This window comes from Anguilla rostrata, chromosome 8 (genome assembly GCF_018555375.3).
Source record: "Anguilla rostrata isolate EN2019 chromosome 8, ASM1855537v3, whole genome shotgun sequence".
Classification (NCBI taxonomy): Eukaryota; Metazoa; Chordata; class Actinopteri; order Anguilliformes; family Anguillidae; genus Anguilla; species Anguilla rostrata.
The window spans coordinates 34,500,076-34,526,512 of record NC_057940.1 but is presented as its reverse complement, the minus strand read 5'-3'; the positions used below and the strand labels follow the sequence as shown (position 1 = coordinate 34,526,512).

General features: G+C 41.0%; 1 protein-coding gene and 1 long non-coding RNA gene across 2 annotated transcripts; one reads left to right on the top strand and one right to left on the bottom strand.

Moving 5' to 3' along the window:
• Positions 1 to 4,334: 4,334 nt before the first annotated feature.
• LOC135261497 (ectonucleotide pyrophosphatase/phosphodiesterase family member 2-like) lies at positions 4,335 to 22,882 on the top strand. Its single transcript, XM_064347841.1, has 25 exons — positions 4,335 to 4,598; positions 5,785 to 5,887; positions 6,405 to 6,560; positions 6,998 to 7,123; positions 8,428 to 8,491; positions 8,850 to 8,947; positions 9,703 to 9,782; positions 10,045 to 10,164; positions 10,452 to 10,507; positions 11,545 to 11,610; positions 11,896 to 11,968; positions 12,164 to 12,272; positions 12,463 to 12,588; positions 13,204 to 13,235; positions 13,553 to 13,680; positions 14,411 to 14,495; positions 14,956 to 15,043; positions 15,356 to 15,525; positions 15,886 to 15,931; positions 16,963 to 17,102; positions 17,354 to 17,489; positions 17,664 to 17,741; positions 18,897 to 19,029; positions 20,459 to 20,612; positions 21,035 to 22,882. Exons 1-25 carry the CDS (start codon positions 4,581 to 4,583, stop codon positions 21,203 to 21,205), a joined length of 2,556 nt encoding a protein of 851 aa, XP_064203911.1. The 5' UTR covers positions 4,335 to 4,580; the 3' UTR covers positions 21,206 to 22,882.
• On the bottom strand, positions 22,863 to 26,034 carry LOC135261498 (uncharacterized). Its single transcript, XR_010331969.1, has 2 exons — positions 25,522 to 26,034; positions 22,863 to 23,134 (listed from the first exon to the last, which is right to left on the bottom strand). It is a non-coding gene; the product is annotated as an uncharacterized LOC135261498 (long non-coding RNA).
• Positions 26,035 to 26,437: the final 403 nt, after the last annotated feature.

Here is a 26,437-nt window from a genome sequence, read left to right as displayed (position 1 = left end):
TTCGGTTACAAGCCCAGTTCCTTACCCACTGTGCTACACTCCGTCCTTAAATGCAGCCCCTTTTCAGTGTTTCAGATATGTGTTTCCATATTAAAGCTTAAAACCTGTTACTGTAAATATTGAAAAACTGGTGCCGTTAGACAAACACATACCACAAACTCAGCCTGTTTCAAATAATAAAAGTGATTTTAAATGAATTGGGTTCAATCAACATTTGTCAAAAATCGTGTCTTATGATTAAATTCATTTTTAAAATTTTCTAACTAAAACAAATATAGTAATCATGCGAATTCAGTAATTGCCAAAATATACCTGTGAACACGCCAAATTGTACTTGTGAAGAAAACAAAAGCCGCATTTATAATTGCAATTCAGGTTTCAGGAAGGACATTCATTGAATGCAAGCCTAAGTTTTAAAGAAATCCTTAACAACTTTCATCGTGGACAGAGAACTGTAAAGTCCTCAGTCAGCACTCCTACCGTGGAGTCAGTGCGTCGATTGCTCAGTGCTGAATATACCCATGCTTAATCCTCAGCACTGAGACACACTGAGCATCAATAGTTTTTTTGAGTGCGAGTGTCAATACATGCTAACATTGCGTATAAATATTTACAAATCTGAGGCTAAAGTCCTGTTTTAGCTCTGCAGATACTAAATTACATTGATAAAAAGGAGGGGTTCTTGGAATTGACCTAACATCAAGGATACAGACACGCACACAGACACACAAACACATGCGCACAGACGCTCACACACACATTACAGAACATGCTGTATATGTATAGCGAACTCCATCTTCAAACTTATCAAACTTCGCATGTGGTTGAAGTGCAGATAGATTTTCAGCTATTAAAGGGTATTTAAACATTTTGACTTCACCGTGTAGAAATTACGGCAGTTTTTATACATAGTTTTCCCATTTCAGGGCACCATAGTATTTGGGATAAATGGCTTCACATGTGTTTCTGATTAGTCAGGTGTGTTCAATTGCTTTCTTAGTGCAGGTATAAGAGAGCTTTCAGTATCTACTCTTGATTCTAGGCTTTTCATTGCTTTTGGAGTCGTTTATCGGTATTTGTCAACTCAAAAGGAGTCAATTGTGAAACATGGTGGTGTTGACAATTTGGACATGTATGTCTTGTCACTTGTCTTCATTCATGATATAACTGCTGATAGCAGCAGAAGCAAGAGAAGCATCTTACCAGCTCAAGTTCAACCAAATGCCTCCAAATACATTGGACTGTTGGACAATGAACCCAAACATCATACTAAAGCAATGATGAAGTTTTTCAAAGCCAAAAACAGCTAAATTCTTGAGTGGCCAAGTCATTCACCTTATTTGAAAACAATTTAACATGCGTTTTATATGCTGAATAGAAAACTTAAGGCAACGAGCCCCTGAAGAAAGCAGGATCCGAAGATGGCTGCAGTACAGCCCTGGCAGAGCATCACCAGAGAAGATATAGTACACAGAACCAAGTGATGTCCAAGGGTCACAGACTTCAAGAAGTGATGGCATGCAAAGAATATGCGGAAAAGTACTAAACGTGACTAATTTCATTTACATAACAATTCATGTCCCAAACATTATGGTGCTGTGTATGAAAAGTGCTATAATTTCTACATGGTGAAGTCAAAATGTTGAAATACTCTTCAAAATCTGCACTTTAACCACATGTGAAGTTTGGTTACAAATCTAAACCTATGGAGTAGAGAGCCAAATTAAGAGAAAAATATATGTCTCTGTCCCAAAAATTATGGAGTACACTGTATATGTTTATACATGCACATTATTCATTCACAGCCATGGGTGGCTTGTTCTATATATAAGGTCAATTTTCACTCTTCTGTCCTGGGATCAGGCATGTCATATGGAGTGTGCAGCCAATCAGATGGTAGTGAATACTGGGTGCATGAGAATAAGATAACAGGGCTTCCGACAGGAATATGTCTTTAGCCATTTTCAGCACTGACAGTACTGCATACAGAGTGAACATTGGTTTATTTTCTAAAGTAAAAGGATTGGGCATGCATTCAATTTTTTTTTAAGAATCTGCCCTCAAAATGCATTCTCTTAGCATTCATGTGTCCTCTTCAAACAATTTGTTCTTCAGATGTGCTAGCCAGGGTTACGTTGAGTAGGCATGACAAAAAAATTCACTCAGAGAGTAATGAATGGAGTGCTTGACAATCTTTGGCCTTCACCTCCCTTCACTGGCTTTGCAGAACATTTCCTGGTGTTTTGCCAATTGAATTCAGCCCAGGACTACAGCTGAGGAGGGCCGGGGCCCCAGAAGTTTCCTGGCAACTAATTAGCTAATCAGGTCTGCAGCTGTGAAATGCTAGGGGGCCACAGGAGTTGCTTAGCAACTGAACCTTAGGGTAGAGAAGCAGAAATTATGAGTACAGTTATAAAAGGTTGCCTGTATGGCTGGTTGTATAAACAAATATAGAAATTTTAATGCAATCCAGTTGTACTGTAGATTTTGGGCATTTTAGTCTCAACATTTTCAACTTGATTCAAGATATCTAAAATTCAATTCAATTCTGTGTATCAACTTGTGAAGATCACACATAAATTAACCTGCGGATATCTGCAGTACAACTGAGTTGCCACTGTGTACAAGTGTAGATATCACCAATGGATGTCATGGATGTCTGCATAAACACTATATGACCAAAAGTATTTGGACATCCCTTGGTCAGTGCTGTTATTCATGTTGTGAGCTAGGTACCTAAGCTCCAGGGAAGGAAAATCATAATGCAAAATGACATTTTAGATGATTTTGTGCTTCCAAATTTTTAGCAAGAGTTTGGGGAAGGCCTTTTCCTGTATCAGCATGACAGTGCCCCGAGGCCCACAGCGAGGTCCATACAGAAATGGTTTTGCCGAGATTGAGCCCAGACCTCAAGCCCATCCAACAACTTTGGGATCGATTGGAAAGCCAACTGCGAGCCCGGCCTAATGGCCTAATCAGTGCCCAGCGTCACTAATGCTCTTCCGGGTGAATGAAAGCAAATGCCTGCAGCAATGCTCCAACATAAAGCATAAAGACTTCCCAGAAGAGCAGAGGTTGTTATAGCAGTAATGGGTGGACTAACTTCACATTAATGCCCTTAATTTTGGATGAGATGTTAGATGTCAGGTAGTCACATACTTATGGCCATGTAGTTTATCAGACAACCAACAAGTAATGTAATAATTGGTCCATCAATATTGAAGATATCCTCAAACTACTTTATGGACATCTGCTTTATGTCAGAGTCCAGAATTATCAGTATGGATTTGAATTCAAATTTAAGCATAACATATGTGATGCTGCTTTTCAAATGTTTATTTATCTATTTATTATTTTCTTAATACTTTCTTAATACTTGGAAGAGGCTATTCATATATTCCCCCTTGCACACAGACTACTGCTGGTGTCCCCATTGAAAGTTGTCAAATCTTTCAAAAAATCTTCATGGAAATGAATCCCTGCTGATATTTGGGGGCACTACAGTGTTTGCCATAAGAACACTGCACCTTGTACCTGCTCGTTCCCAAATAATCCCATAACAGCCTTGAGTGAGTGGGAGTTGGGCAAATGTTCCGTTTGCATTGTGACATCCCAGGTGACTCAATAAACAAGAGGGAGCCGGCCCTGTATGCACTGACACTGCCTGTGCATGTGATTCAACTGCAGTAAACCTGCAGTTTACTGTACTGCAGAAATTATTATGGTCTCGGAAGCCCCATTAAACCACATGGTTATTTTTCTGTAATATAATTGTTATCCTTGGTGTATGCAGAAGAAAGGAGGCTATATTCTTTTAATGTTGACGTGCAGTAGGCCATTTAAGTGACCCTATATGTTGTGTGTGTGTGTGTGTGTCTGTGTTTGTGTGTGTGCACGTACACAATGGTGCATTTACATACTCGTGTAGAAAAAAAAAACCACAACGTGATTTATAATTTTTGTCATATCAGTACAGCAGTATTTTACTAGTAATATGTTGATGTTTTCAAATGCATTTTTAGCATTTTCATTGGCCAGAATCACAATATTAATTGCTTGTTTTAATTCATGCAAAATTTCAATGTAGATTTTAGTAAATAGTAATACTGTTGCGCGTTTTTGGCAATTCTTAGACAAATGTCATACTGTTACCTCACTTTATCATTTCTAATTAGAATTTAATTGTTTTGAGTTTTAACATTAAACTCTCCGTATCGTAATTGTATAGGCTACACGTCTATAACATATTAGCCAATATCTCAACAGAAATCAAAACGCCTACGTTAGCTTTCAGTCAGGGGCGATTTATTTGGTCTGACTGTCAGGTCTTGCGTAGGAGCAAACCCGCAGCTGAGTGCTGACTTCGTCCAAAGAACATCTGATCGACCAATAGCACCATTGTCCCCGAGGGCAGCTGTCACCATTACTTCATCCGCATTGGTTAACAGTAAAAAGCGAATTTAACAAGGTAAACAACGGAATTGAGCGGGCTGACCATCGGTTTGGGAAGTTTTTTGGATTGGGAACAAGTCAAAAACAACCTCCGCGGGAGTGAGAAAGGAAGAGACCAGTGCTGGACAATGATACTGGGGAAATTGGTACGGTGAGATTATGTTTCCATGGGGGGTTCTATGAAACAAAGCAATGCCTCAAGCATAGAAGATTTGGGCGCTTGTTTCAGAAGTGTCCTTTGCAGCAGTGAAAACGATTGAACCATTGTTGTCCCTGTCTAATCTTTTAAAATGTATGTTGCTAAGTGAACGCAGATGTAAACTATTGCGTAGGTTGCTTTGGGGTCAAAAGCTTAGCTATCTTGCGTAGGCTACTCTATTTCGCAAGTTATCCCACAAGTAAAAAAAAAGTTTTTGACTGATTGCAGATTGCAATCTATGCGTTTTTGGGGCAACGTTTGGAACACCTTTTCTGTCTCTAATTTAAAACGATTATTGCATGAACTGTCCAGTAATGTCAGACCCAAGCGTTTACTGCGGTGGGCTTGCTCATTTGCTAATCATTAATGTTAACAACTCTCAAGTGCGTGATGCCATCCACTGCATCGATCTGTGAGTTTTGTGAGGAAACGCAGATAGGCAAGTCCTGCTGTTATATTAACCACGGGAAGGCTTGAAAGTTTTACTAAGACATAGAATCTTACAAAATTGGATGTATTTTTATATGAAGGACACTGCAAGACCCGTACGACAAATGCACAATTCAAGCATCGTCGTGTTTCGCTATTGGCAATTATACATCGACGAAATTCGTCCTGCAAAATAATGCAAATAGGATTTCAACTTGTTCCACCACAACGTTCATTGGGTGTTTGGTGTAATTACAAAAGCTGACCACCAACATTTGAAGTTTCTAGGCAACGTCAAAATACAGTAATTGAGGGTCATACCGCTTAAAAATCATTAATAATGGATTGAATATATCGTCCTTTTTTAAAATGGACCAAAAATCGTTTTTGCCACTGTATCGACTAGCATAGTCTACCTTTAAACTCTCAGCACCTATAGCCCATTCATCCAATGTAAAGATCATCGGATCTACAATTGAATAACACAAAAGTAGTATTCTGGTGGAGTTCCCAATTAACAGTCAGTCACTCCTCGACATATATTTAAACTGAAGAGAGACAAATCAAATTTACTGATTTGTCACGATTAATCATCCCAATTTACTTGTTGACAGGTATTGTATTCATTTGTTGTTCCAGTAATATGGGATTGTACTCTTTTAAACATTTTAATCGCTCAAGTAACATGTATGTAATACTCTTAGGTGTTCCATACCTTTTCATACCTTGCTGGTTGCAGTCTTTGTGTGGGATATGTTTTTCAAGCAAGACGACCAGGAGAATGGGATGAAAATCCACATGCTAAAGGTAAGAACCTCATAGTACTGTTACACTTGTAACTTTATCAGTTCAATTGAATCGGCTTAACCCAAATGTTTATTTACCTTTTAAATATGCAACAGGAAATATCCTTAAATTCCAAATTCTGTAGAGGTGAGGAAACGGTATATCTTTACGAAGCCTTTGGTCTGTTGTTTCACTCATATTTAAATGTTTTGGTATTGATTTAAATCCAACTAACTTGCTCTCTAATGCTGGTCTTTAAGGGTCTACTATAGTTAGACTTTTGAAACTAACTGAATTTAGAAATTTACCAGCACTAGGCAGACACAGTTTTTGCTGCTTATCTTTACGTGTACAGTCAATTTTTGGCTGTACGTGTAGATGCTTTTCTGGGGATTATGAGTAAATTGGGTCCCACTGGCACAGTCTCTGTAAACAGCGTATAGCCAAAATGTACCTTAGCAAGGATTCAGTTTGAGCTTCCTGGCTATTCGGAGTCCCCTCTCTCCCAGCTGATTTTACATGTCCTATCTGGTCATAGTTCCCTCAGACTCCCCATGGATAAAATCATCTGGATCATGCAGGGGAAGATGCTTTGAGCTGCATGAAGCTGAACCTCCACACTGTCGCTGTGACAATTTATGCAAAACCTACATCAGCTGTTGCCAAGATTTTGACGAGCACTGCTTGAAAACCGGTAAGCCCCCTTTTTCTGTGCCCCCTTCGATGCTCTGTTCATGGAATGTTCTTAACTGTTTACCAACAGCTTCTTCCTAGAAGACCTGGCTTTAAGCTTTCAGTCCACATTTTCACTATATTTTTATTCCTCCATTAAATTAAAGAGAGGCTGATTAAAAATTCATGTTTCTGTGTAAACAGTGTGATTTTGTGTTCCATTACTAGCAATGACCATTTAAACCACATTAAACATTTAACATTGTAGGCTTTTGTTGAAGCGTGGGATATTACTCTGATTCCCATTAAGCTGTGTGGATACCACTGTATGCGATACTTTGAATGGTCTTCAGGTCATTGCAGCACAAATGTTTAGCCCACTTGGTGCAGAAAGAACATGCGCTGTGGCCCACACTGTAAATAATGCACTGTGCACTCACTGGTCCCCTGTGCTCTCAGCGGGAGGGTTCGAGTGCACTAAGGAGAGGTGTGGGGAAATTCGCAATGAGGACCACGCCTGCCACTGCTCTGAGGACTGCCTCCTTAATGGAGACTGCTGCACTAATTACAGGGCCATATGCGAAGGTGAGAAACTGCCTCTGTCCAATGCTCGTCAAAACTCTGCATGGTCAAAAGTGCCTGGCATTCATTCAAAGACATACTGTATAGGGCTGTACTGAGAAAGAACGTGAACCAGTTAATGAACAAAGCCTTAATCAATCACTTTGTCAACTTTAAAAGTATCACTGTATTTGACAGCGAAACATTGGCAAAGTACACATGTTTGAGTTGAAGTGCGTGGTCTAATCTCACCAAACACTTTAATTAAATAAGCTCTTTTTAAAAGTCTCCTCTACTATAAGATGCACGGCATTCAGTTGAAGGATGAGGCTGTGGGACGGTGAGAAGGGATCCTTGCTTATATCATGGTCAGGAAAAATGTGGAAACTCCGTGCTCTGGTGTGCCTAACAGTGTCCCAGTGTGTTGCTTTTCATATTGTTTTTAGGAATTTCTGAGGGTAATGGTTTCGTTCTTTAAGGTTCAACTTGTTGCCGCTAGCATTTGACGTCTCTTGTGGCTATTAACCACCAGTGAATGAAGAGAGACCATTCATGCTGTACACACTGCTTTACATTGGGCTAGACTTGCAGCCCAAGGTCATCCAGTTCTCCTGAACTACAGTTAACTGAAGTGGCAGCCTGGTATTGGTTATTGCCTTTGGCCATTAGATATAGTGTAACTGATGTGGTGAGTGAAAATTCAGACACACAAATGCACACGTTTTACAATATATAAAAAAGGTACAGAAATGAAGTGACATTGCATTATTGGGAGGGCAGGTATGCCACCCTGCCAAGTTACGGCTTGGTGGGGCAGCATGCCTCATACCTATACAACACTGAGAGTTTGGCACTTTTCAGGGTTTCCTACAGAAATAACCACAAGGACCACACACTCTCAGCCCTTAAAAACATTTTTTTTCGGTACCTTCTGACCGCATTTCAACAGACAGAATTCACTAACAACTTCACACGTCCACACAATAAAGCCCCAAACTTAGGGGATTTTGCATTTTTTCATTCTTCTTTACTTTTAATATACTTTTAATGGCAGGCCTAGATTTTACCAGTTTGAATGAATGACTTATAGACAGTGCTTTGTATGTGTGAGTAACTTGGCATTTTTGTACATTGAAAACGTTTTTCATCAGATGGACACTATACATTATTAAAAGGTTACAGCAATGGAAGAAACAGCACATGACACCTGGGAGTATGCCCTTTAAGACGGGTATACCCTGTGGTCAGTACTACATAGTGCACTGGGGTCTGATGCTGAATTGGAGCTTGGTGTGAGCTTCTATCACTGTCACTGTCTGTATCTATAGAGGGGGAGACTCCATGGGTGCAGGATGAGTGTGAAGAGATTGACACCCCAGATTGTCCTGCTGGGTGAGTGGTCATATTTCCGGAGCACCGAAAAACTTTCACCATCCACACCACGCTCATTATGCATATACACTGTAGACTGTACATGACACCGACCGCTGCTATGCTTCACAGCCGAGAGAGGCTGCTCAGGCCAATCACACGGCTAATTATCCCTGTGTATGAAAAATAAAGAAATGATTGTCAGCCAGTTACTACAGTAGCTGTATGTCATTCAACTTGGTTGTTATTAATGTTGAGTTTAACCTTTTCATGATTCCTCTCAGTTGCTAATCGTAACTTCACTGAGGGTGTGGCTAGGCTGTACTCTGTACTTTGGAGAGCCAGTAGTAATTGAGAGTATTTTTTTTTTTGTGCTCAGTTTCATTCGGCCCCCTTTGATTATGCTGTCTGTGGATGGATTCCGGGCCTCCTACATGAAAAAGGGCAACACCGTGATCCCCAACTTTGAAAAACTGAGTAAGAGACTCGTACACTCACAGTGCCGTGATTTACAGAGCAGGAGCAGTTCTCCACTGAATACCATGTGTGACTTGAGCTATGGGCTTGACTTACACTGCTGTTTGGCTGTTCAGAAAAATAGGAAAAAATATACAAAATGATGTAGAAATGATATTTAAAAAGTTTTTGTATCCAATGAATTGTAAGAGCTCTGTTAAATAATGTCCCAAAAAGGGTTTTTGTTGAAAGGAATTGGGTGAGGACATGAAATGTCTAATGAAAGCTGAGAAAAATAGGCGACTCCATTGTTTTTTTTAATACCATTTCAATGAGCTCCTAATACTGGGTTAGTCAGTCGTGATTAGCAGGTGTTTAGCAGTTTGATTCAAATCCCATCTTTTTTCTGAATTCAGAGTTTAAAATTTTCTTGTAATCCAAGACATAGCTGCTGCCATTCAATTTCTGTACACACTGTGAAGGAGCTGATTATTCTAGACTATGAGGTTTGATTGGTTATTCTAGCCTAATAAGTACTGTACCCGCAGTCTATTTCCTCCACTGCTCAAAGCCTTTGGCTGTTAATTAGATGAACCATTGATTCATCCAGTTACCTCTGATAGAGAACCACTGTTTTATGGTGATTCGGAACTCTAATATTGCCTTAATACTTTAGTAGAATGAACTGTGTTCTGTCAGATAGTGGAATTTGTATGTTTGTGTGGGTATTTCACGTACTTTGGGATGTTATTGACATGTTTTGTCGAATGCTTTAGGAACATGTGGCACTCATGCACCTTATATGAGACCTGTGTACCCCAGCAAAACCTTCCCAAATTTGTATACACTCGCTACGGTTAGTTGCCTTTCTTCCCATTAACTTATTTCTGTGCTCTTACTATTTGAAAATAATAACTTTGTATTTGAATTCAAATAGATTCTGTCCTTGTTATGACAAGTTACTTGAATGAAATTTTTATTTTGTCATTCTTATCTACCGTATCTGCTGTGTTAATCTGAGTGCTGCCTTTAATATGGCAATAAAATAATTTAGTGAAATCAGTATTCGATTTTAAATCTTAAATTCTGGAATAAAGTGCCATTTATCCTTTTTTTAGGGCCTTTATCCGGAATCCCACGGGATAGTTGGCAATTCCATGTACGACCCTGTGTTTGAAGCCACCTTTAACCTGCGGGGCAGAGAGAAACTGAATCATCGTTGGTGGGGAGGTCAGCCGGTGAGCAATAAGCAACCTTTTGCCCTGAGCCCTTTAAGGAAATTAAAAATGCTCCCTGTGTGTGTGTGGATTAGCCTAGCGGAGCTCTCTCTGCAGCCTTTGTGAGTGACACGAAATTGTAATGAGATGGTAATGATGAAACGTGTTTTTGCAGCGTACATACGCATGCACAAAGTTGAAATATTGTAACTAGTATAGTGTTAGTTGTGTTGCATTTATATGGATTTGCTGAAGTAAGGAACTGTTGTTATATTGTGGGTTTGAATGAAACCTTATCGTTTCGGTAGATCTGGATCACAGCAGTGAAGCAAGGAGTGAAGGCTGGAACCTTTTTCTGGCCCATGTAAGTTTTTTTTCTTTTTTTGTTTTGTTTAAGAGATGAGTAACACCCTTGGAACATTGCTATGTTAACTCCTGAAACTGCTTATTTGAGGGGACTTTTATCAGTAGTTTAATGTGTAGTTTGTGCATTAAGCAAAAAGTCCTGTGGAAAAAACGTCAGCAGGTATTTGATGATGAATATCGTGGTGCTGAGTGCTAAGTTGGCTGTAATATCAAGGCTGTTTCAGGAAAAAAGGCTTTTACAAGGCTGATTTGCAAATATTTGGGGACATTTGACCCAGCACGTTCCCAGAGTCTTACTGTATGTCCTCACAGGATAAGTTCATTTCTGCTTCGGGTTAAATCACATCGCACATCAAACGCTTGATTTATGAACTGGCTGTAATGATGCATGTGTGCTTGTTCAGTCATGCATATAGTTTTGCCCAGGCTGCTGCATTAGCCTAGCTATAGGCACAAAGGCTCCCACACACACAGACACAGACGCCATTGATCTTTGGAAGCAGGGAGGGGGAGAAATGGACTTGTTGTGCTGGCAGTTTGTGCACATGAGCCCATTTATACAACTCTTTCTTGTCTTTGGGCCTCTGAAGCCTCCCTTCAAAATGGAGGAACCAATTGTGCCTTGTGATTGATTTGATGATGTTGTTCCCTTAAATGTAATGTTACTGGCCAAAAAGATTTGAGAGGGAAGTGCATGAGGTTACTGCTCTGTTAACTGTTAACCTCATACTCAGGGAGGGTTGTGACCTGATAATAGTCAAGGGCTAATCTTTCAGACCAGACCTTGACAGCCACTGGTTTAATACAGAAGTTTATGAACCTGGTTTGTAACATTAGGTTGCTGGATTTTATGTTGCCTTTGTGAAGCAGGGAATTGACTTTAGTAGTAGTGAGACAACAGTAGCAGAGCTTTAATTGAATACATTATATTTTTTGTACCTTTCTCCTGATTCTTTGGGCTAGGATCTGATTTAAAGATACTGGAGACATAGATTTGGATTAAAATTTGCCTGTGTGTGCGTGTTCCATGAACAGGGTGATTCCCATGGAGAGGCGCATACTGACCATACTGCAGTGGCTAAATCTTACTGATGACCAGAGGTGAGCTCCATTTTACCTTTACAGACCACATAGCACCAGTAAGGTGTGTGCAGGACATTAGAGCAGGTCACATGACATTCTCTGCTCTGTACCATCTGTAAAACAAAGTGGTATTAAAATATTTGCAACAAGTCTGCCATTAAAAACAATGAAGAATTTCTCTTTGTCGTCTCTAAACCTTATTTTTGGTACTTTCTTGCTGCTTTGGGTGAGCATGGAAGCCCTTGACTTAAGTCTTCCAGGGCAGTGGAAGTTAGGGGGTAATCAGGGTCTCTTTCTTTTCAGGCCCTATGTGTATGCTGTCCACTCGGAGCAACCGGACACCTTCGGCCACAGGCTGGGGCCCTTGAGCAAAGAGGTGAGCTCCTCTGATTGGCTGAGAGGTAGAAGTTCCTAGAGGGGGGGTGCCCTTTGTGTTCTGTGACTACAACTGCAGTTTTACTCCACTTGCTTAACTTACCCAGAACCAAATAGCCTGGTACAAAATGGACAAAATACGAATTTCCCTTCTCTCTGGCAGGCATCTTAATCTTTTTTTTTTTTTGTGATGCAGCTGAACAATCCACTGAGAGAAATTGATAAGATCGTTGGGCAGCTGATGGACGGGCTGAAACAGATGAATCTGCACCGCTGTGTGAACATCATTCTGGTGGGAGACCATGGTACTGGAGTTTCATTAGTCCTCCACGCATACTGTGGGCGCTGTATTGTATAAACCCCATTCAAAATGACATAGTCATACACATGTATCCACATATACAGTAGAGGAATGTGTCAGTGGAATACATATAGGTGTAAGTTTAGGATAAAAGGGTTAGTTTGACAAGGTATGTATATTTCTTTACCCCATAGGAATGGAAGAGGCCCACTGTGACAGAACAGAGTTCTTGAGCTCATATCCGCTGAATGTGGATGACATCTTTTTGATCCCTGGATCTCTAGGAAGAATTCGCCCCCGATTTCCCAGCACCTCCAAATGTGAGTTACAAACGGTCCTTGTTGATTCATGCTTTATAATCACAACTAAATAAGCTTAGCTCTCACGTTAACAGTAATGAGATTGACCCAGATTTTGCAAGGGACTTGACATAACAGTGTATGAACAGTGCTAAATCATTTTTTTATAGAATGATTTAAAAAAAATTTTTTTTAAACAATCTGAGATCTGCCCTTAACAGGGTTGGATTTCATATTAATAATAAGGATAGAAAGCAAAAGTGTGGGAAACGTTATTAACGACGGATTAGAGCTGGTCCTTGAGATGTTCCCATAACAACCGCACAGTGCCAGATGAGATAAAACAGAAATTTACAGTATTCTTCTGCCTTGAAAAGAACGCCTTGTCCATTGAAGACCTTTTCATGCTTTTAAGGACTCACTTATCAAGTCTATAGTGGCTATACTATGTCAGTTTCACATATGGGCCCTTTCAAATGGGGAATGCATTAATTTTGTATTAGAGTAGAACATAAAGTAGTTTGACAGCTGCTACTGAAGAAAATACAGTGGAAGTTATGTTATATTCTGTATAAAGATGTACAGTAAATACGCTTCATTACAGAACTGTTAAAACTATTCAAACTGTTTTTTCAGATGACCCGAAAGCAATTGTTGCAAATCTTACAGTGAGTAAATTTTTACTGTGATCTGTTTCTTCTGTGAATATGAAGGTAAATGTCACATCATGCTTTGTATTAGGAAAACAAAATATATGTGATATTAAACAATTTATTACAAAACAAGTTAAATTCAATGTATATTCAAATCATTACATGCAAATAATGACTTCCAAATTTTGAGGCTTCAGAATGCAGAATGTTCCATTGAATTACGGTACAATTGTTAAATAGTGGTCCACACTGATATCAAGGAAATGTGATATCACATTTTACAGTAAAAGTAAAATTTTAGTCGCCTCCTGATCATGACGTTCTTCCCTCAGTGTAAGATGCCAAACCAGCACTTTAAGCCATACCTGAAACAACACCTTCCCAAACGTTTGCACTACGCCAACAACCGGAGAATCGAGGATGTACATTTGCTGGTGGAGAGAAAGTGGCATGTTGCAAGGTATTGTTTGTTGTAATTCCTTGGTACTAAGAACAGCCTTTTGAGGGTAGAAAGACTCTTTCACACATTTTTGTGGACTGAATTTCACAGCTTGTGTCCATTTTGAAGCAATTAACTGCATGTGTGTGCAAAGAAATGCTAATTTCTTGATGTGAGTCAATAATAATGATAACAACTATCATTATTATTATTATTATTAGGTGTGTGCCGTCAAATTGGGGGAATATCAGTACTGGCGGATAATATCTTAAAACAAACATCAGTATTGGGCAGTATGGTAGGATTATGGCTGATATGACAACATGTGATCACGATTAAGTATGATGCTCAAAAAGTAGCCTAATCATAGGCACCCAAATCAGTTTTATTTACTTTTGATTTATGATTTTTACCAAAAATCATCCAACTCCAGGAATAGTTATACCGGAACTCAGTTGCTCTCTAGACTTATGCTCTTGATTAATAATACAGTTAGAAAAGTTAACTTACTGTACAAGTAAAATTTTTTGCATTTTGTCCGCATATATTGACATTTGTGCTCATGTATATTTTGGTTGCAGTTTGCACGTGTGCTGTAATGTAAAATGGGTAATTATCAGTATCAGCCAGTATGGTCATTTTTATTTTTTTGGATGCATTTTGTGTTTTGAACTGCTGCCTTACAAACCTTTGCCAATTAAAAAATTATTTTTAAAAATTATTAATGTATATTACACTGTGTGTATTTCAGAAAAACTCCTGAAGGCAAGAAGCATCCTGGGAAATGTGGTTTCAATGGTGACCATGGCTATGACAACAAGATCCACAGCATGCGGGTAAGCTGATTTCATACGTTTTATTTGCTGAACATCTTTCTGTTCAGAATAGGATTAAAATAAAATGTTAGCCATTTTATATTGCAGTCATTACTATTACAGTTACCTGAAGAATGACCATCTTTGTACAGCTGTTGATTCATCCATTCATTATCTATACCCACTTGTCCTGGTCAGGGTTGGGGGGGGGTGCTGGAGCCTATCCCAGTGTGCATTGGGCGAGAGGCAGAAATGCACAATCTATCGCAGGGCACACACAACATTCACTCACCATTCACTCATGCACTCATACCTATGGGCAATTTAGAACCTCTCAATTAGCCTACCTGCATGTCTTTGTACTGTGGGAGGAAAACCAAGTACCCGGAGGAAACCCACGCAGACACGGGGAGAATATGCATGCTACCTGCTGCACCACTGTGCCACACAGCTGTTGATAAATTATGGTTTTGTTCTTCAGACAATCTTTATGGGACATGGACCAAGCTTCAAATTCAAGACACAAGTGCCAGCTTTTGAGAACATTGAACTATACAATGTCATGTGTGGTAAGACCGTACTTCTGTAAATGCTTTCATTTCACTGCCTTCATTGTCCAAATTGTCGCTGTTTATTTTCTAAACCTCCATGTGCTTTTCTGTGCTCCATTGATCTTGCCTGGTGTAAATGAGCCTGCCAATATGACCATTAGATGGAGTTTGCACTTTTTGAGAGTATTTAATTGGTTACAATACACCAGACAAGATCGGTAAAGCGTAGAAAAGTACTTGAATCCAAAACAAATATTTGACCCAGGTCGGAGGTGCAATGAAGCTGTGGGCCCTTTTAGTAGTTTCTGTTTTTTGTGTTCTACATGACAGATCTCCTGGGCTTAAATCCTGCTCCTAACAATGGGACTCATGGCAGCCTCAACAACATATTAAAAAGCCCCTCCCACATCCCCACCCAGCCGTTGGAAGTGTCCGAGCCCTCCCCCTTAGACCCCGCCTCCGCTGTCACCGACGACCTCGGGTGTAGCTGTGACGACCAGGTCAGCGTAAGGAACACCTGTAAAGACCCTCTGACAGAGCGGCCTCAGTACACCTTTATTCTGTTTCCAAAGCAAATTCAGGAAATAACCCAACTGTTTATGTAGCCCCTGATGGTTATCGTTGTCATGGGATACAGAACAAGATGATTTAACATGTCTCCAGTTGCTACCATTTGTTTTGACTTGCCTTGCTTTTTAAACTAGGATTCTAATCTTGAGATCAGATTTTACAGATAGAGTAATGTAGCCTCTGAAAATATATTGTCAGATATGTCATCTTTTATCAGTTACAGCTGTTTTAATGGATATTAATCTAGAGGATAGTGCAGTGTGTAATATCTGTGGCTTGGACTGTTACAGAATGAAGTGGAAGGGCTCAGTCAGAGCCTCATGGAAGCAACAAACGGTAGGTCTCTTTGTCTCTTAGTCTGTTTTTGTTGTTAAAATTGGCATTAGTAATATCCCAGCGTTCCCTGAGGGCCAAAATGGGCCACACCTTAATCCAAACTAGGCAGTAGGGTAGTGCAGCTATCGCATTTCGTCATGCGTCAGAACTTACGGGGTGGAAGGAGAATTAAAAACAGGGCCGAAAAACACTTGCTGAAGCTTGGGGCTGTTTCTCAGGGTAGATGATGGAAAAATGGAAGTGTGTCATAATGCAGCTGGCTTCACATTAGAAGACTGGATGTGTTGTCCTTAGTTAATGTAGCTAATATCAAAGAGTCTAGCTAGCTACTTAGCTTGATAAACATGTCTGTATAACTGACACACATCCATCCATCCATCCGTTGTCTATACCCACTTATCCTGGTCAGGGTCGCAGGGGGTGCTGGAGCCTATCCCAGCGTGCTTTGGGTGAGAGGCAGGGAACTGGGTTACATTGCAACCTAATCATTACTCTGAAGCAAATGGCAAAGTAACAGTTACACTGAAAAAAGTACTATCAAAATGAATCTTTAAGTGGAAATTAAAGTCATTATTAGATTAGACTTTGCATTTTAGACAGGATTATTAGCAATGGCTTGATTTTTAGTGAAGGCTTTTTAGTGGACTGTTTGTTAGTGAAGGCTTTAGACAAGTTTCTATTCTATTTAGACTACTTCCCTCGTACATTTTGTGGTGTTTTTTCCCCCCAGTTATTGGTGGTGCTGTGAGCTCTTACTTTAATTTGTATGTTAATTAAATCTTTAGAAAGCATGGTGTGGTTGGTCAGAATGGAGAGAAAGAAACAGGAAAGCCAGTTGCTTGTATCTCTGTTTTTGGCAATGTAAGTGATTGCTTCTCGACAGCTGTTTATTAAAACTAGCCTATTTGCGCGAATTTCTTCACGCAAGGCCAGCATTTGCAGGTATTTCCTGTTTTTTTTGTATTTAACCATTGCGTCCGTAAATGTCTCGTTACCGGCCTGTTGACTATCACTCGGTTTTTTTTCTGCAGATACCGGAAATCTCCCGTACGGCCGACCGGCCGTTCTTTTCCAAACGAACTACAGCCTTCTGCACCACCTAGACTTTATCAGCGGCTACAGCGAATCGCTGGCCATGCCCCTCTGGACGTCATACACGGTTCCTAACCAGGTAGCCGTACGCTTGTTGTCTCCCCCGACGCCGAACTTTCTCCCAACGCTGACGTAACGTTGCGGGAACGTTGTGACTGGGTCACATCGCGTGATTCTGTGAATGTGGCATCGTCGGCAGACACGAGTTCTGTGCCCCAGTTTATCGTGTTTATCACACTGTTTATCACCTCGCTTTGCGGTGCGAATGAATGCCACGCCCCCGCATGCCGGTCTACTCTCGGCCGAGCTGACGGACTGTTCCTCTCGCAGGTGAACATCACGCCGCTCCCCGAGTCTTTCAGCCACTGCAGGAGGCCTGACGTCCGCATAAACCCGACCTACAGTCAGTCCTGCGCCGGCTACGACTCCGACCCAAGCCTCTCCTTCAGCTTCCTCTTCCCCCCTGGTGAGAGTCCTCTGCCGTGCTTTCCTTTGAACAATAAGTGCCAGATTTAAGCAGGTATCTTCCGGTATCATTGTATATATTACTTATCTTAAAATATGGCAACTGGAAAAAAAAAAGGAACTGAAAATGCAGCTGTTGTAGTCTTAAATTTAGGATTTTGTTTATTGTTGGCAGAACTGGCCTCATCCCCTGACACAAAATACGACGCCGAGCTGATCACAAACACAGTTCCAATGTACCCCGCGTTTAAGAGTGAGTATGACATGAAGCGGTCGACGCAGTGAATTCGAGCATGCGTGTGCTGTTTGAAGCAGTGAGTTGAATGTGCCCAGTGAGAAACCGTTGCAGGTGGGTGGAGTTCTCTGGGGGTTAATGAATGATCTGTGTGTGGGGGCGGGGGAGGGGGAGGGGGTAGGGGAGGGGAGGGGGAAGGGGCGGGGATTCGCAGACGAGTGGCCAGTCTGATGACCTCAGGTCTGTGAAAGGGGCCAGTGTGTGGCGCTGTTGCCGTTCCTTGAGACGACTGGCACCTATTGTTCTGTCTCTGGGAAGGAGTCCAGCGCAAAATGCGAACCCACACACACACACAGATACACATACACTCACACACACATACTCATGCACACGCACACACACACTCACACACATACTCACACACACACGCGCGCATGCACACACACACACAGAGCCCAGGGGAGGGAAGAGGATGTTGTGATTACTGGGATTTCCCTGTTCCCCCGTCTATTTCCCAAAAGGTTTTCAATCAATGACTTCCCCCCGCTTTGTTCGTAAGATCATAGATTTGGCTAACGTAGTCAGCTCTCGCTGTGGATGTCTGAGAATAATGAGCACGCATTGCAGACTGAGCAGGGGAAATCTTCCTGTTTTTATTTATTGCTGATTCAGTCCTGTCTTGTTTAACACTAGCATGTGAAAGGTCAGAACAGTTCACTTAAAAACATGATTTTTGTTTTAGTTTAGAGTTGAGCAACTCTGCTCAGCTCAGAGCAGCGTGTCCAGCAGCTGGGGGGGTGGGGAGGGAGGGGGGGGGGGTGCAAAAGAGGTTAGAAAAGCAGGAATTGTGATCAGGTTTCAAGTCTGTGCTGGAACTTGCTTTCGTACCCTTGAGCAAGGTTACTGGACCAGAAGTCCTTCAGCAAATTTTCAGGCTTGCAGATTTGTAATTGTGTAAAATAAAAACTACCTATATGCTTTCTGCACCATTTTCTCTGACAGTTGAAAAACTATATATTTGCATCAAATAAATAGTATAATTGTAATCCAATGTAAACACCCCTACCATGCATTGAAATGAGCATTGGAGTGCTGATTGAAATTCACACTAAACAATTCATGCGTATGTTTTCTCCCTCTCTCCCTCTCCTCCCTCCCTCCCTCCCCCGTCAGAGGTGTGGAACTACTTCCAGAGGACACTGGTGAGGCGGTACGCCAGTGAGAGAAACGGGGTCAATATCATCAGCGGCCCCATATTCGACTACGACTATGATGGCCTCCGTGACTCAGCTGAGAAGATGGAACAGTAAGAACTACAACTCCCAGATACTCAGAGCTTATTTATGGACTGGTTATTTGAATTTTTAATCCGTAATTGAGGCAGGTAGAGTTGAGTTGCCCCATTTTTTAGGTGTGATGCTTTCGAATATTCAATTGTAGCAGCCACACTGCATCACAAAAACCGAAGATGTTAACTCTAAACACTGAAGCAGTATAGATAGTCAATATACACTATATGACAAACAGTATGGATACCCCTTGCTCAGGGGATGTTTTTCATGGCTTGGGATAGCCCAAATGCAAATCTTAATGCAATGACGTTCTAGACGATTCTGTGCTTCCAACTTTGTGGCAACAGTTTGGGGAAGGCCCTTTCCTGTTTTGGAATGAGAATGCCCCCGTGCACACAGTGAGGTCCATATAGAAATGGTTTTGTCGAGATCAGTGTGGAAGAACTTGACTGGACTGCACAGAGCCCTGACGTCAACACAATCCAACACCTTTGAGATCAATTGGAAAGCCAACTGCGAGCCAGGCCTAATTTCCCAATCAGTGCCTGACCCTACTAATGCTCTTCTGGCTGAATGGAAGCAAATCCCTGCAGCAATGTTCCAACATCTAGTATAAAGCCTTCCCAGAAGAGTGGAGGTTATTATAGCAGAAAAGGGTCGACCAACTCCACATTAATGCCTTTAATTTAGGATGAGATGTTGGATGTCAGGTGTCTATATACTTTTGGACATGTAGTGTACAAACTTTGTTTTCTGTGTTCAATTGATTAAGTCCCCTGAACCCATTTTAATACCTGTTTCTCTCTTTCAGTATTTAAGTATATAGTTTTTCTGATCTGCCCTGGCCAATTACCCTTGTGTCAACTGTTTAAAGAAGTTTTTCCCTTACAAATGGACCTCTCTGGCAATATTTGACAAGGAAATGGCTGTTATTAGCACTCATTACGCTTCCTGCTGAATTTTCATTGCGTAATGTTCATTTTGTATTGTGCCAGTTCCACCTAGTGGCAGACTGCTATAGTGCGGGAGTGTTTGAAATAATAGGTTATGCATATACTCTGCTGCCTATGTTCTATATATGTACGGTGTGTAACTGCCTTTCATTTGTCAGTTTCTCATTTGTAGCTTATTGATTTATTGATTGACTCGTAACATAACTCACTGATATCATCTGGACTTTTCACAAAGATGCCTTGGTACAGTGAGTTAGTTTGGGTTTTTTGTGAGCATATCTCCTTGGTAGGTGTTTATTTTTAAAGTGTCCTGCAACACTTCCCATCTATTGGCTATTTACTGCATGCATAATTTGATTGTGAAAGTACATGCACGTTTTTTTGTTCGTTGCCCTCGCTTTACACTTGTCCTGGAGAGTCCCTGGGCTCTAATGGGATGGTAAGGGTTGTGGAAACGGGCCAGCCTTACTGAGTGTTCCTGTGGTCGCAGGTTCGCGAGCGGCCCCGTGCCCGTCCCCACGCACTACTACAGCGTGGTCACCAGCTGCCTGGACTACACGCAGGACGTGGACACCTGCGGCGGCCCGCTCAGCGTCTTCTCCTTCATCCTCCCGCACCGGCCGGAGAACGACGAGAGCTGCAACGTGAGTCCCAGCCGCGGTCCTCTTCCAGCCGCAGTCCCCTTCCAGCCGCGGTCCTCTTCCAGCCGCGGTCCTCTTCCAGCTGCGGTCCTCTTCCAGCTTCACCTCTGAGTCTTTAACACCACGCTGCTGCCATAGGTCTCATAGCACTCCTCAGAACCCATCACTCCTTCTCTCAACCTATCAGGAGCTCCCGACCCACACAGTTTGCAGAACCACAGAATTGCCACAGAGCAGTTATACAGTTCCGTTTCGTGAAATGTAACTTCAAAAGAAAACACATTTTTGTGAATACTGAATACGCAAATCAATTTGTTATTCAGCATTAAGAGAGACCAGTCTAGGCCTCTGGCTTATGATCTCGAGCAGCAGTCGTTTAAAATTCTAAGAATGTGCAGCCCATTGCATTGTGTTTTTTTTTGCAGAGCTCGGACGAGGAGTTCACGTGGGTTGAGGAGCTGATAAAGATGCACACGGCTCGGGTGCGGGACATCGAGATACTCACAGGCCTGGACTTCTACCGCCAGACCAGCCAGAGTTACACAGACATCCTTTCCTTAAAGACTTATTTGCACACGTATGAAGACGAGGACTGAAGCTCTCTCGCCCTGGTACATCTTTGATGGCAAGCTGTATATTTGTTTGTTTTGTTTTTTTTAAATGTAATTTTACATGTTTGTATTCCTTAGAAGTGCCAGTAAGTATTGTAATCCCATGTAACCCCCCCCCCACACACACACACACACCTTTTGTTTTTTAACAAATAACAAGATTAATTTTATTATTTGCAACTGTCTTTTTAAAATTGCGGTCTGAATGTTTGTGACAGGTTTCTGATTAGTCATTGGAAGCTTCAATAGGACTCAATGGGATGGGAGTAAACTCCCATCACACTGAATGCTGTACTGTAAACCACAACGGAACTGTATCTAAGACTTTTACCACGTACTACCAACTGTGTGATTTTCTACATCCACAAAGTTGCGTCACAGCGAACGAAAATGTTCACTGTTATTAGTACTAATATTTGCTCGTCAGACAAGCTTTCCATACGCGAATGGTGGATTCGCTCTTGATGGTGTGGGCTTCTACTGAAGACTGAATGCTAATTTCTTTTGTATCTGGTGGCCAGTTAAACTTGATTCCCTATATTCTTGATTTTTGAAGTGAAGCTGCCCTGCATATTATGGCCCAATAGTAGTACTGTTCATCATGGCTGCTGAAAAGCCACACAGGGCTCTTGACTGAGATATACTATATGATTCTCACCACTTTCTGATCTTATGATTATCAGTTGATACGTACTATAGTAGTTCTTGCGTATCTGGAAGAAGAAAAAAAAAAGGTACTTTTAAATCCCTTTTAGTGTTTTTTTAGTTAGAAGTAGCAAGGAAATACCTTCAGCTCAGTGGCTCTAACAAAGCTCATTTTTAAAGGCTCGGCAGGACCAGACTACAGTCTGGTGTTATTGTATTAATAGCGCATGCTAGGCGCTTTCTTAGGAAGAGTGCTACACAGAGACCACTGGCTCGTTTATTTATTTTCACTCTGTGCTAACGTTACTTGACGATATTGTGTAATTAAGCATGTGGTACCACAGTGTCTGTTTCCGCATTACTACACGGCACAGCTGCCTGTGAGTATTTGCAGAGCTACGATTGTGGCATTCTGTCTTGTGCTTATTTTATACTGGTTCCTCACACAGGCTTTTCTACATATGGTAATAACAGTCTCCCCTAAATTTGAGCTAAAAAAATAATGAACCTTGTGACAGGTGAAGCTGTCAATCACTGTCTCAAACCAATCAAAAGATGGCGGTCACCAAAGAGGAACACTTAATTGGTTAAAATCAGCGGAACATTGACAGGATGTTGAAGGCTCCACCCATCAGTCGGACAGATTATTTTACAGTCTTTAAAAGCTTACATTACTCATGACGGTTACTCACTGAATGTGTTCAATTTATATATAAGTATGCATATATATACACATGCAAATCCGGACCATTTTGCGGCGCTTCCGTAAGTGATTGTGTTGTTTTTGCAATGTAATTGTTATTGGAGATTAAGTTTATATCTAGCTCCTGGTAAGAGTGTTCAACAGTACATAAGTCTAATTACATTGTTTACATTCAATGTAAATTTGAGGATGTTTGCCACAGCCTAGTAACACTGATGTTTTGCTTATAATACCAGCTGTGTGATCAACATATTTATGCCTTATGTAGAACCATGAAATTGTATCACAATAAACCAGATTTTTATTCAGTTTAATCATGGCTAGTTATTACCATTATGGATGATTAACACAAATGAATGAATTTTAATAAATGGCATGATGGAAAATCCTGTACTGCTTGTAGAAGGTGCCAGCAAGTCTTGCAGCACCATCAGACCAAAGAGGTTTGAAGATTCATTGTGTGGTGATGCTGCTCCTTTCCTCCTCCATGTCATAACGTCAGCTCTCTGATGGGTGCAAGCTTCTGTTTCCTGAGAGGTCACCTGACTTTGCAGGGCTTCTTTCAACTGAAATGGAGTGCCAGAGCTAAGTGCCCACCAGGACTTCACCAGGAATCCATTTTCTATGCCTGCTAATGTTCTTCAATTAATTGGTGAAAATGAATTTTAACATTGTTTCATAGCATTGGCAATGCTTTAGGAGAAGCATTATTATTATTATTATTATTATTGAGCAGAGTTCTGGTGCAGATTTTTAAAACAGTAGATGCATTTAAAATGAGATTTCTTTATTGAATTGATAATGTCTAAATTGTTAGTGTCGAACAAATTTTGAACAAGTCTTTGTCCTTGGAATAATTCACACCTTCTAAATTCTTTATATTGATCCATTCAGCCTAAAGTCAACTCCAGAACATTTAAGCTTTGTACTATCAAAGTTGTTTCTGTTGCTATAGTAACATTTGAAATGCCATACAATACCTGTGGGTGAAGGAAGGTTGGTCATGATTGAAAATGAACACTGTGACATTCTGTCTTCAGTTTGATGAATTTAGCCACCTGGCTTTCTTATGAATTGACTTTGGACTGTTATGGTTCCTCACAATGAGACTGAAAGCTAGAATGAAATTTCCAGATGTTACATTTTTATCATTTACTGGCAGCACAGACCATACTTAATAAGCATGGATGAATAACATGACTAAAATTAGGAACCCTTTTGGTGGCGTAAACATCTCAAATGGAGCCTTACTCCAAAGTGTACATTCAGTTGTCTGTGTGAAAACTGATATTAGCTTCCCTGCATTATTTTGGTTCCCGTTAGCACACAGAAATTGGCAATTAAAATGTAAATATGCACTTTGAGTCAGCTTGACCGTAAACTTCAGCTTGTTGTCTTGAGGAGTTTTTTCATGGCTTAGAATAAGATCATCAGGAAACACGTTTGCTCAATTAAATAAATTATCAAAAACTGCATTAATGGCATATGATTTTTGAAATGACTAAAGACATTCAGTGCTAATATAACGAATCATTCCAGTCTTGGATCAGCTTTTGTTGCTTTAGGCATTTCAGCATCACAACTGAGTGCTAGACTTTGCGAAAGCCCACCTCAGTTCAATAAATCACAGTTCTGTAGGAAAACCCAGCAGGAAATATCCAATAAACAGACTAAATTGACATTGCAGTGACATGTGGCTGAAACAGGCATGACAGAAATTTCACTAATGCATTTCGTTTTTTCAAATCTAGTGATGATCATGTGGATGCGTGTAAGTCACCATCTCAAGTTCTCTCACAAATCAAAAATATTTTTCTCTGTTGTAATAAAATTCTAACTTAAAATGTTTTTAACAAAATAATTGTACATTCCTTTCAGCATAATCATTGACCAATCAGAACCAAACTGTCTTTACCACAGATACCATTTGACATGGTGCAATAACCTACCCTTTGATAGTACAAAGCTCAAAGCGGTTTAATTTTTTCAACTGCAAGGACACTAAGAGTTTAGACATTATCAATTCAATGAAGAAATTACACATAATAGTATTCATGTATCCAATTCAAGAGCCTCCACCTGTCCCTTCTGGTATAGGATGCCCTTGTTCAGAATATATGTAGCCTCCTCTAGACAACTAGGGCTTTTCTAACCCCATCAACCTCTGAAACTTTTCCAAACCAAGGTTTCAAAGCTGGGTCATTTCTCTGTAGTTCAACACATCTTTCGGAATATCCATTTCCAACAATGTGCTTGGGAGATCCTCCATCTTCTTATGTTTAGTGGTGCCAAAACACTTATCCTTACACTTGAGCTTTTGATTTAATGTGCTTCACTGGTTCTGCTCCCAGCTCAGCTCCCTCAAAGGGCAAAGCCTTAAACAAATCAACAGCACTCTGTGCTTTGGTGGTGACCATAATACAAGACTTAGCCTGGGGCAGCAAATCTAAAAGGGTTGGGACATCCTGGTCTAGGACCACTGGATACGGCAACTGAGGTGCTATTGCCACTGTGAGAAAGAAAGTCTGACCATCTACAGTCAGGTAAACATCAGCCGTGGGATACACCTTTTCATTCCCGTGAATGCAACACACCTTGACACCATCACTCCACTCCTCTCTAGGAACCAAATCCTGCAGTACTAAGGACTGAGTGCTCCCTGTGTCCACAATTGTTTTCTCCTGCTGGCCATTAACTAAAACTGAGACAACCTGACCCTTCTTCTGCAATACTGGCTCTGGACTAATGGGCCTGGGTACAGAACATAACAGTGTTTGCTTATTTTGTCTAGCAGGACAAACAGGCTTTGTGAGCCCCAACTCCTCACAGTTGTAACATCTCAGCTCTGGCTTAAAAGTACGAGCAGGAGGTCTACTACTATTATGCAACTTACTGTTAACGCTGGTTTTACTATTGGAAAGACCATTACTCCCTTCACCCCCATCAGACTTACGCTTGGATGAGTAGCTGTTGTCTCTGTGGAAGACTGTGCTCCCGATTCCCTTCCTGGCCGAGACGAAGCCTTTAGCCACACGTGCGGCTTCCTCAGTGGTCATGGGATCAGGTTCCTTGATCCAAACTTCCATTCCTGGATTGACCATCCATAGAAACTGTTCCAGGATCATAGTCTCAGCAAGCTTCTTTATGGTGGTTTGTTTCACCTTAGTCCATTTGGAAAAAAAATCCTTGAGGCTTACATACAGTTCTTGTGGGGTTTCACCACCGCTGAATGTCCAGGGAACTAAACCATTGGTGGTAGGTGTTGGCCGTGATTTCATATTTGGTCAAGATAGACTCCTTGACCTTGTGGTAGTCATTGCTGTGCTCAATTTCCATTGCCACATAAGCACTCCGTGCCTCGCCGGTTAAAAGAGGAACTAAATGAATAGTCCAGTCTTCCCGGTTCCAGCGGCCCACGGTAGCTATTCTTTCAAATGTGGTTAAAAAATGTTCAATGTCATCGTCTGGGGTCCTTCTCCATTCACTTATACTTTGCTGCTTGGGACTGAAGAAGGATCTTGACCATCGCTGCCAATTCTGCAATGGTGTCCTTTGGGTCCTCCAGCGCAGCCCCTTGGTCCTGTGTTGAGCTAGCAGCCTTGGCTTCCGCATGTGCTTCCTCTGCCTTGTCCTCCTTTCTCTTGGGTGACATCTTGACCTCTTTTGCACATCAATTATACCCATTCAATTACACTTAACGAATTACACCCACCTACTGCCAGGCCCCACTGAGAGTAAAATGACCTGCTTATATACACTACACATTATCTATATACGGACTATACCATTTCCATACGATATTTAATTATCTCAGAATAAATTACAGTATATATTTTTATACATATAAATCATTACAAATATATTATCCG

What these genes read in the sequence shown, in the direction of transcription:
- LOC135261497 (XM_064347841.1), top strand. An exon ending in AATCTTACTGATGACCAGAG is followed by an intron (nt 11,611 to 11,895) that starts GTGAGCTCCATT and finishes CTTTCTTTTCAG; the next exon opens with GCCCTATGTGTATGCTGTCC. An exon ending in GGTGTAGCTGTGACGACCAG is followed by an intron (nt 15,526 to 15,885) that starts GTCAGCGTAAGG and finishes GGACTGTTACAG; the next exon opens with AATGAAGTGGAAGGGCTCAG.